General features: G+C 46.2%; 1 protein-coding gene across 1 annotated transcript; it reads right to left on the reverse strand.

Annotated features, from left to right (window-relative positions):
- Positions 1 to 2,032: 2,032 nt before the first annotated feature.
- Positions 2,033 to 11,176, reverse strand: MGC157405 (pregnancy-associated glycoprotein). Its single transcript, NM_001083697.2, has 9 exons — positions 11,074 to 11,176; positions 9,751 to 9,898; positions 8,658 to 8,775; positions 8,441 to 8,559; positions 7,067 to 7,260; positions 6,025 to 6,141; positions 4,214 to 4,355; positions 4,028 to 4,126; positions 2,033 to 2,340 (listed from the first exon to the last, which is right to left on the reverse strand). Exons 1-9 carry the CDS (start codon positions 11,124 to 11,126, stop codon positions 2,191 to 2,193), a joined length of 1,140 nt encoding a protein of 379 aa, NP_001077166.1. The 5' UTR covers positions 11,127 to 11,176; the 3' UTR covers positions 2,033 to 2,190.
- Between the last annotated feature and the right edge of the window lie 240 nt (positions 11,177 to 11,416).

Consider the following 11,416-nt stretch of genomic DNA (forward strand, 5'->3'; position numbering starts at 1 on the left):
ATCCCCTGGAGGAGAAGCCAAGCAATAGATCATCTGAGATGGGATGAAGAGAGTCTATTTCATTACCCCTTATAATTCTCCTGAATGAGGAGGTGGTGGAGTTGGTGGGTAATCACAAACTCTTCCATGGCCTAGACCATCTGCCAGTCACTATCTGCCGGGGACCAGCCCCGGCTGATCCAGGGTATTCGAAGGAGAGACGGTGTAGGCGAAGATCAGGAAACAATTGCTTAATTAAATGTTAATTAAGGATATAAAGAGTAATAGAATGAGGATAGCTCAGTAAAATTCAGTGAAGAAAAGAGGCTGAAAAAGGATAGCTCAGTGAGGAAATTCAGTGGAGAAAAGAGGCTGAGTAGCTTGGTTTACACGGGAGACCAATAAAATTTCAAGACAAGAAGTTTGCACCACTTACATAGGCCGCAGGCGTCCTTCCGTTCTCCCGAAGGAGAGGAGACACTGAGGCCTCCCCGGTCGGATCTTAGAAGCCCAGGCATAATTAGTAAGGATGGCAGGTTCCGCGTTCCAGATGGAGACTCAGCCAGAGTGAGAGAGAGAGCGACATGGGGAGACCAGTATTTCGAGAAACTGATCCCAATTCTTTATTTTCCATGGTCTACTTTTATACACTGAGATGTTATGCAAAAGTCACGTGGGGACAGCAGTCCTGACTTTTATTAAAGTCAGGTGCTTCACACAAATGTATACAGAGGTCTTAGGGGTGTTACATCATCTTCTGGCCAGGGGGGCCTGCTGACAATTTACGACCCTCTCCTTGTGACAGGGGTCAGTCAATCAGGACACTTATTTCTCCAGGGCTGATTATTCTCAAAACAGACGCCACCCAAATAAAGTTACATTCCTACAGGGTGACGGTGTAGTGGGTTTTAGTTAAGGAAAGAATTTACTTAGCCTAAGGTCTAACGTGATTAATATCAAAGGTTAATACTTATTTCTTCTATATATTCATTAATGTGTGTAAGGGCAGGGGATGTGGAGACTTAGCAACAAACGTTGGCTCAACAAATGAAAAACACTTCACCAACACAATTTCTAATTAGCCCACTATACTTATAGTTTTCTAACTTCTCTAAAGAACCTGTTTTTAGAGGGTTTAAAGCATCTCGTGCCTCTCACGGTTGGGAGGCTGTGAGCCCGATGAGCCTGTCAGGCAGGCTAGAGAACCTTCAGAGGAGTTTGTAGGTTAAAACACTCTTGTCACACCCAAGAGTTTTTATTGACTGGAGCTCTAGGTTAACTCCTTCTCCGAAAGAGGTGGTGGGGGACAGCCCCCTGTAAAGTCAGAGGTGTAGGTAAGAGCACAAAGTAGTAAAGTAGGCAGGCTCTGGTTATGGGGGTAGACGCTCGAGGATTTCCAGGGGGACTCCTGAGGCTCGATCCCGCCTTTGCGTATGTCGAGCCTCCTTCCTCATGACCTTTGCCATGGGCGGAGTACCTCACTCTGGCCCCCAACAACTATCCTTGGGGCTGCCTCTCCACATCTTCAGTCATGTAGTTCTGGAGGAAACTGACAATCATGTGTGCTGCTGTGTCAGGCCAATGACCATGTAAAGCCAATCATAGGACCCCATGGCCCTGCCAGGATGGCTGATCTAGGGCTGTACATGTGCACTGAGATACATCATTCAGAGAATACCCTTGAACTCTAATGGCTCCAAGCTTCTTTCTTTACTAGGAGATGCCTTCAGGATATAATACCCTAGGACAGGTAGCTTGGACTCCCTCATTAGGTGTAGAAGCCTTAAGGAAGAAATTTGTCATGCTAAGACCATCAAAGAAGAGGGAAGGGAAAGGCCGAGAGAGAGAAAGAGAGAACTGATGACTTCTGATTTATTGGGTCCAGTCACAGAGATCTTTGTATTTGCTCTGAGTCTTGTGTCCTGGATTCCCAGAATCATTTCAATGAGTCTCCCTTTTCCTTGAGGGCAGGTGGAGGTGGGCTCCTCTCAATTTTGATTCAGACTTGGTTCTAGATACTTCAATCCCAGACACAAACAGAGGCAACCATTTGTTTCAGCACCATTAAGAGTGATACCCTTTATTCTTTACTGAGAATAGGGTGTGCAGACCACCAAATACAGTTCACCAGCATCCTGGGCAACAGTGCCCGAAGTGTGAGTGACTGTGTGTTAGGAGCGGCCTCATTGATTCCTGAACCACTCCAAGCATTTATACTGCCCTTGCCAGGCCAATCCTATCATTTCCTCGATCAAAGACTGAGAAATACCGCCTCAGGAAGACGTCACCCAGGATCCAGAACTCTTTAGGTAGACTCAATCGGTGCTCTTTAAAGGCAGTATAGCAGTGGCCTCTAGAATCCTGGGGGAATCAGAGACATACACCAGTCAGCGTGAGCCCTTACCAGTGACTCCCCCCAATATCCAGACCCAGCACAATTCTTTGTTTTATCTCCCTCTTTTGGTAAGTATCAAGGGGTTTTCTCAGCAGCCGGGGATATGAGAGTTCATCCAAAATCAAAGAGGTCCAAGACATGAGGTTGCCATGAGGAAGGATGTAGGGTAGGGGAGGAGTGGTAGTTCAGAAACAGAGGAATGAAAAACAACAAAGTCCCACTGTAGAGCACAAGAAACTATATTCAACATTCAGTGATAAATCACATGAAAAAGAATAAGAAAATATATTTTTTATGTGTATAACTGAGTCACATTGCTGTGCAGCAGAACTTAATGCCACAATGAAGATTAGCCACGTTTCAATATAATTTTTTTTGAAAAGAACAAGTGTGTCCATAGCTCTCCTCACTCCCTGTTTCTTTCCTTCTGACTCTTGCTCCTTGTTTTCTCTGCAGAGAATGCTGGTTCTCCTTCTGCGTCCCCACAATCTGTACTTTATTTTAAAAAACTTTATTTTGTATTGGAGTATAGCTGATTAACAATATTCTGAGTTTCAGGTGGACAGTAAAGGGACTCAACCATATGTATCCAGGTATCCTGGTCCCAAAGACACCCCTCCCATCCAGGCTGTCATATAACTGAGTGGAGTTCCCTGTGCTACACAGCAACTCATTTTTGGTTATCCATCTTAAATAGAGCAGTGCCCACAACATGTTCTTGAAGCTTTAACTCAGGAAATCTGCTAAGCTTCCTTCAGCCCACACTCACCCTCTCTGGCCACTCCAGGCTTGGTTGGGTTAACTACTCTTGTTTCCCATTTGCACTGGTCAGTCTGTAGCCCTCATCACCCCTAGTAAGTCCCCAGTGTCCCAGTGCAGATCATCTTGAGATGCCATTTGCATGGAATCCAGTGCAGTTTTGCCTAGAATCAAGCAACTCTCCATATGGCTCAATGAGTTTGTGGTTTTAGAATTCCTGAAATTCCCTCTCTTCCTCAAAGCCTTCTTTGAGCCCATCAGCCTGCTTTGAACTCCCGCAGGGAGCTGACATGAAGCCTCCACCCTGTGCCGGGGCAGAGGAGTCACTGTGCACCCAGTATTCACCTTAGTATCCAACCTCCCCACAGAGGGGTATCCCAACTCACAAAGGAGGCACCTGGCCGGAGCAAGGGAAAATACAGCCGAGAACTAGGCTGACCATGTAATTTATCATCCAAACCAGGAAAACTTTGAGAAGGGAAGGGAGCCTGTTAACTTATGCTGGGACATCACACTGGGACTATCCCCAGATATTCTCCTTGTAACATGGCCCATTTCAGGGACTGCTAGTGCTGAATTTCATGTTCATGCACCTAAGGGTTCAGATTGAATTGAAGCTCTTTGAGGACTGAGAATCTTAGTGTTCCCCTCTCCCTGACTCCCACCATGCCATATGGTGTGGCCTCTCCACATTTATTTCAGGAAGATCAGTGTCCCACACGGCCATTTACTCTGAAGTGATTGGTTTTGTGGGAGTCACTGGCCCAGCCACCGGGTTCAGCAGCATCTGCAATGGTTTGACATGGCCTCCAGAGGGCGCCCTCCTCCAAGCAGCACCCCAAGGGTTCCTGCAAGCTCCAGTTTGAGAACTAACCCTCAGTATTGTCCTCTCACCTTGAGGATGTAGGCTCGAGCTGGCAGTCGGTAGTTGATGCTGTTGATGGTGAAGATAATAGACGGCAGGGTACTGACCGCAGAACATGAAACATAATACTATTAAAGAGAGAGGGTAAGAGGTTGGCCCTGGTGATACTTGTTGTGTGTGAAGACTGGGAGTGACCCTGGGGTATGACCCTTCACCTTGGAACCCCGTGGCGTGGCGCCGATGAGCTTCTGTATGTTATCGACCAGTGGTTTGGGGCCATCAATCAATGGTGCCCCGGTGTCCACAAGGGCCTCGCAGCCTCCAGAACAAGCAATAACCTTTCTTTCAAAGGAGATGCTGAGAAACAATGGAAGAAAGTGGGCATCAAGGTAACTCTGAGCCTCCCCAGAGTTGCCCCCTTCCTGACTGTCTCCTAAACAGCCCTTTGTCTCTTGCCCTCTTTTCCTTTGCTATCGACACAGTACTTTTCTTGACACCCTTGAATGTAGTACTTGAATACACCAGGATTTTTGTACCTTGACACAATCTGGTCTTCCTTCCTAGAAGACTCCACTGCACTTTGACTAGGAAATTTCTCCTCATCTTCCAGATTCCAGCTTAATTTTATTGTTTTTGGGAAGTCTTTCCCCAAGTGTTTATGAGTCTCCTGTCTTAGTCATTCTCTGTAGACCCTTCCTCATGTCTGTCGCTGCTACTGCTGCTAACTCACTTCAGTCATATCTGACTCTGTGCGACCTCATAGAGGGCAGCCCACCAGGCTCTGCCATCCCTGGGATTGTCCAGGCAAGAGTACTGGAGTGAGTTGCCATTGCCTTCTCCTCCTCATGTCTAGCATGTACCAAAGTCATAATTCACTATGTAGGCGAGTCACTTCATGTACATCTGCCTTCTTAGATGTGAGGGCGAGTTTTATTCTCCTTGCCTCCCTAAAGTGCCTGTCACACAGTGGATGCCCAAAGCTTGTCTGTTCAATGAGTGAATGAAAACTTAGAAAACAATAAGTAACCTCCAGAGAGCTGTATCTTTTGGGGAACAAATAACGGGTCACACACAGAGTGAAGATGGAGATTCGCAGGGGCAGCATATTCTCACAGTAGGGGGAGAGAGGGCCTTCTCTGGGAGAGGGTGTCTCCCAGCACTGCTTCTACAACCAGCTCAAACCCTGAGACCCTGGCCAGGAAATACATGACTAGCCCATAGAAACTTCAAAGGACAGGTCAGCTTTTGTCTGACAGTCTCGCACAGAATCCTATCAATTATGCCTCTTGTCCTCAGGTCACTCCTGGATCCCACCTTCCTGATCCTCTGTAATAGCCCCTGTCCCTCTGTGTGCCCAAGAATTTGGTGTGTCTTTTCTATTAGTTGCTTTCATGTCTTAACACTGCAGGCAACCACTCTCCACTGCTGGATAGCTGCTCCCTAAGAAGACCAGTTTTCCCCATTTTCTCAGGACTGTCCCTGTTTTTTAACTGACATTTATCTGTACTGAGAATTTCCTATGTCCTAAGTAGCCCTGGACAGTCGGTCGTCTTATCGTAACTCTGTTCAGGCTGGAGATATTCTCCCTGATCCTCTGTTCACCACACTGTAGAGTTCTCTAACCATACTCCCCCACCTCAAAAGGCAGTGGGTGCAGCCTTCTCCCAGCTACACAGACCTCTCTGGTGCCTTTTAGGACCCTGATTAGAGCCATGCTCAGATTATGAACCCATGAGTTGTTTGTGTATTTATGTGCTTGTCTATTTGTTTGTATGTGTGTTTGCATGTTTTTTTGTGTGTGCTTGTGTGTCTCTGACTAGTTATGCATGTTTTTATGTGTTGCTGTGTATGTTTTTATGTGTCTGCTTGTGTGTTTCTATGTTTCTGTGTGTCTGTCTGTGTCATTGTGGGTGGTGTATATGTCTGTGTGACTGTGTGTCTGAGAATGCATTTGTGTGTTTCTGCCTGTGTCCATGTACAGTAGCGGGAGCATCACTTGGGCTGACCCTCAGAGGGAGAGGCTTACCGGTCCATGTGTACAATCCAGCCACCCGCTTGGATCAATGGTACCCACTTGAGCTCTCCCTTGTAGTAGCGGTGGTCCACCCCACCAAACATCACCACACTGCCCTCCCGCTTGTCTCTGTAGAGAGAAGAGAGGGGGGGATCCTTGGAGGACAGTAATAACAGAACTGTCTGAGAGCTGTGCTTGTCTACCCATCAAGGCCCTAATAAGGTCCCCAGGTACAGATGCAAAAATCGAGTCTAGGAGAGATTGAGATCCAGACTAAGGTCTGTTACAGGCTAATGAGTGGCACAGAGGAGGTTAAAAGCTGAATCACTTGGCTGGGCTCTGCCTACTATGTCTTCTGAAGATGCCCTGGACCTCCAGCGACCTGAGTGCTTAGACACCCTCAGAGGACAGGGTGCTGAAGTGTTTTGGCTTTCCCCTTGTCCACCTTGTTATTTTTCAGGAAAATCAAGGCCTGGGAGTTCTAAGGGTGTGGGTTCAGGTCACCCAGAATTGGCTCCAATGGCCTGTGATCTCTACTGTCAAAAGGACCCCAAACTCAGAAGGGACTCCACTTCTGTTCTCCCTGTCTTGAAGTGTCTCATATTTCTTAAACAAGGGGTCCCACACTTTTGTGTCCCACACTTTCATTTCTCACTGGCTCCTACAAATTGGGTAGCTGGTCCTGGGCTCCCAGTGAAATGCTAATGAGGAAGGAAAGATATCCACCATCCTTCTCCTTCCTTCCTTATCAAATTCATAAGCAAATCCTAATGCCTTTTCCTTCAACTTGTTTCCTGTTGCCTTCCATTAGCCTTCCTCATCACTCATCCCCCTAGACCAAGTCGCTGGTCTTGAGCCCAGGAGTAGGCTTGTGTTCCAATAAACTTTTATTTATAAAAGCCAGGGGTAAAGCCAGGCAAGGTTCTGGGTCCATAGTTATCCTGGGTTAGATTATCTCTCAGGATACTTCTTTATCAAGTGTTCTATAATTTATGTGTAACTGAAAGCATCTTACAGCTAATTTGGTGAAATGGATTGTCCATTTCAAACTTACTTGCTGAAGTAGAAGGCAAAAACAGGCTCAGAAATGGCACCTTGATTCTTCAGCTTGTCAAAGATGGGGATTGCTCCAGAAGAGGATATGTTGGGGTAGTTCAAGCCCAAGACGCCATCAAAAGGCATATCCTTAAACCCGTATTCTGCCGTGCTTAGACCAAACGGCTGGTCAGTGCTTACAAGGTCCCCAATCTGTGGGAAAGAAGAGTGTTCCCACTTACAGATACCTGAAGTGGGGCTAGGACTGGGCTGGGATGCATTGCCATTAGGTCCTCAGAGAAGAATTGAGGTTGGGCTCTGTCTTTGGTGGCTGACAGACAGTGAGATCAAGCTGGAAGGGGAATTTGGGTTCCATTTGAGAGAGGCTGTGAATTTTATAACATCTGCCACTCTGAAAAATACCACCTGAGTGAGTCATTTTGGCCTCGTGGCTTCTGTAGAGGTGGGGCAACCAAGAGTCAGGCCAGGTCCCATTCATGCCACCTTATGGACAAAACAATCGAGAGCAAGATGGCCTTCTCTGGCATCACTGTGACCTAATGACAGGAATGGACTGCATTCTCTGTAATGTACTGTGGATTCTGCATCTGTCCAGGAAGACAGAAGCCGAAAACACAATCTTGCTTGCAGGGTTCTATGAAATTACTGCCCGCAGAAATGACTTTTGGGGAATTGTGTATATTCCTGTGAGGTGTATGAGAGAGAAAAGAGGGAACATAACTACTCAAGTATTTGGGGGGAGGCAGGCCATAGGTTTATTAGACTCTCAAGGGTCCTCTAGAGTGAGAATTCATTTATCAGGCACCTTGACTTCTCAGACCCCCAGTTTCCGACTCTGGATACCTGAAGCCCATGACTGCTCCCAGGGTCCTCAGATCAGTTTTATCCTGTCCACAGAAACCCACGGTAACTTCAGTCCTGAAAAGCCAGCCTAGCTCCACCTTTAACCACATGTGTACCCTCAGCAAGGACCTTGCTGTCTGTACCTCAGTTCCCTCATATGTCTCATGAGCTAATCAGAGTAACTGCTGTGTGTGGTTGTTGCAGGATTAAACCAGTTATCACCTGAAAGTGCCTGGAACAGTGTGTGAATATAAAAGTGGGTGCTTTTATCCTTTCTTCTCGCTCCCAGCAAAATGAACCTTAAACTGCTCATGGGCAGAGGAGCTGCAAGTCCACACCTCAAACCACTCTCTGGGTTAGCTAATCTGTTTACTCGTGTGTCACCACGGATACTGCCTCCCCAGAGACATGATCCTGTGGATAAGATGGCCAATATCTATGGGAGTTAGGCTAGGAAGGGTCCTGCCAGATGGTCCTGAATCTGGTCACTCCCTAGCCAGTCCTGACTCAGCATATGTTATACTGTTACCCGAACTGTGTCATGAGCAACAACTCCTTTCATTCTCCCAGATCCATAGGTGATCCTGAAGGTCTTATTGGTAGGCCGGAAGGTGGAAGACTGAAGATGTCTGAACCTAACGTGTGTAGCTGCAGACACAAGAGATGAGTGTCATCAGGTGCCAAGGATGGAAACAGGGTGGCAGGGCAAGTGAAGGATGGTCCGGGTATGAGGTATCTGTACTCACAACAGGCTGGACTGGTGCAAAAGTCGGATGGCACCCACAAGTCAGATGAGCCTGTGTCAAAGACAACCTGGAATTCCTGAGGGGGTGTTCCAATGGTGATTCTACCCACATAGACCAACTACAGAGAGAAGGAGGGAGTGGGTTAGTACAGAACTGGCTACCTTCTATTCCCAAGCTGCTGACTCCCTCTGGGTGTCACATATCTCTTGAGATCACTTTCTAACCACTGTGCACCTCACAGACTTTGGTCACAGAGGTATCTGCACTTGATATATTTTTCCTGTGCTACATTGTATGCAGGATATTGACTCTATGACCAGGCGTTGAAGTGGTTCCTCCTGCATGGAAAGCCCAGAGGCATAACCACTGGGCCTCCAGGACCGCTGGACACCAAGGGAAGTCCTTGTGCCTTCGTTTGAGAAGCTCTGTAGTCTCTTCAAACCCAGCCTTAGCACTCACGTCTCCAGGAGGTCCTTCTTGATCAACCCCAGCCACTCCCTCCAAACTCAGACCGCAATCAATCACCACCACACAGGTGATCCTTTCATTTGACATGTATTTACCCTTTGCCTATCTCTCAGGCTGGCATGGGCATTCTTGAAGACAAAATAAGCCCTTTGTCTAATCTAAAAACAGTAACCACACTGATTCTTATGGCCATACATGGAATACAGGTTCAGTAACTTTTTAGTGCTGTCGTTCTTGCATCTATGGAAACTGAATTCCTCTGCCTGGGGATTCACAATTGCTCTGCAGTTGGTACTACCTTTTGATCACTGATGGCTCACTCTTCATCTGTAACTGAGTGACTCACTTAGTTCAGAAGGAACAATCACCCTCAAACAAATGACACATCTTTGACACAGAAATGGATATTTACCTGCCACCTGGTAATTGCCAGGCCCAGTCACCAAGACCAACAGTTGAGTATGAGAGTGCCTTCTCCTCTGATTGGGGGTCCCTGTTTTCCAGTGTCTCTGCCTCCTGCAGGAACCCCATCCCCATCATCCCACCAGGTACCTCCAGATGAGCCCCAGTGCTAGGCTAGAGCAACAGGGGGCGCTGTGGAGCACCATCCTCCCAAAATACTCACATCCCTGATGTTTCTCAGTGGGTGAGTTAGATTTGAGCCACGAAAAGAAATCTGGGACAGTCTGTAAGCACGTTCCTTCAGGAAATTGTTCAGCATATTTTTTTCACTAAGGATTTTTCTCATGGTATTCACTCTCCTTAGAGGTATTCTTTCACCGAGCATTTGACAAAGAAAACAAAGAAGAAGTCACAATTAGCTGTCTGTGTTAAGATATAACTGTCATTGTAATGGCCCTCTGTATTTTTTAATCATTTTTATGAGACACATTATTATCAGAACTTTATGCATATACCATGGCAAAGATATAGATTGAATACAGGTTCTGTTCTGCAATCTTGGGTGAGCCATATGACCATGTGGTGTCTCAGTATCCGCTTCGGTAAAATGGTAGAATATAACAATACAAACCCTCCAAATAGGATATCTTGGGGATAAGTGAAGTGATGGATAGAAAGTGAAAGTGAAGTCACTTAGTGGTGTCTGACTCTTTGTGACCACATGGACTGTAGCCTACTAGGCTCCTCCATCCATGGGATTTTCCTGGGGAGAATACTGGAGAGGATTGCCATTTCCCTCTCCAGGGGATCTTCCAGTCTCAACAATGACAGCCATTAGTATTGCTGTTGCCATCCCACTCATTCCTTCTCAAAGAATCTCAAGGAAGGAGGTAGAAGGGGGGCTCATCCTCTTTTACAAGGGAGAAATTTGAAATGCAAGAGGTTTCTGAGTTGGCTGTGGTCACACTGCTTGTCAGATATAAAACAGTGTATCTTTCTCCAAGTTGACAGAGAAGAGAGAATTGAAAGAAGAGTCCAAGATATAGCAAACAAGTAAGGGAATTCAGAGGCTTGAGAAGGAAGGACAAGTCAAATGAAAAATTAAAAGCAAACAACACAAAGAGAAATACACTCCAAGTGACTTCCAAAGAGATGGAGAGATAAGTGACAGTGACACAGAGATGCAGACATAGGCATATACACATTGAAGTAGATAGGGACAATAGAGGACATGTTGAATAAAATGTAGAAAGTGCTATTCCACAGGACCACATGGACATCTGCATAGACTGTACACTGAACAGTTACAAGGAGTTGCATTTTCAATAGGTCATGACATGACTGGACCCCAAGATTTGTGCAACCCAACCAAGACCTTGGGATCCACAGTTCCTATAGCAAGTTGCTTATCAATAAGTAAGATTTGAGCTATAAGACTCTTAGGGAAATATTCCATTCCCTTCTAAATCTGATGGGTGGAAGAATAATCAGATGAAAAGGAAAATCCGAGAAAGGAATATGATGCAAATTACAGTCCCACACTTACTTGACTATGCACTCTGAGAAGGCCACCAGCCCAAGGACCACAAGCCACTTCATGCTTCTTTCCTGGCTCCAGGTACTCAGGGAAGGTTGGGTTCTTAGCATATAGTGGTGACCAGGAACCCCTAGTTATATATGCTCTGACCTACCCGAGTTTTCCCCTTTAGGCCACTAAAAGATCTGAAAAAAACAAAAAGCTCTTGATTAAATCTTTACCTTCATCACTGTCCTTGGTCAGTGGCCTTTGAAGCTTCTCAGAATACAGAGAATTGAACTGTAATCTCTTCCTTGAAGCTTAGCTAGAAAATCAAACTGATCTGCATGGACATCTAAGAAGACAGAGAACC

This window comes from Bos taurus, chromosome 29 (genome assembly GCF_002263795.3).
Source record: "Bos taurus isolate L1 Dominette 01449 registration number 42190680 breed Hereford chromosome 29, ARS-UCD2.0, whole genome shotgun sequence".
NCBI lineage: Eukaryota > Metazoa > Chordata > Mammalia > Artiodactyla > Bovidae > Bos > Bos taurus.

What these genes read in the sequence shown, in the direction of transcription:
- MGC157405 (NM_001083697.2), bottom strand. Translation starts at nt 11,126, where the DNA reads ATGAAGTGGCTTGTGGTCCTTGGGCTGGTGGCCTTCTCAGAGTGCATA. An exon ending in TTGCTCATGACACAGTTCGG is followed by an intron (nt 7,261 to 8,440) that starts GTAACAGTATAA and finishes TCTTTCCCACAG; the next exon opens with ATTGGGGACCTTGTAAGCAC. An exon ending in TTTGCCTTCTACTTCAGCAA is followed by an intron (nt 6,142 to 7,066) that starts GTAAGTTTGAAA and finishes TTCTCTCTACAG; the next exon opens with AGACAAGCGGGAGGGCAGTG.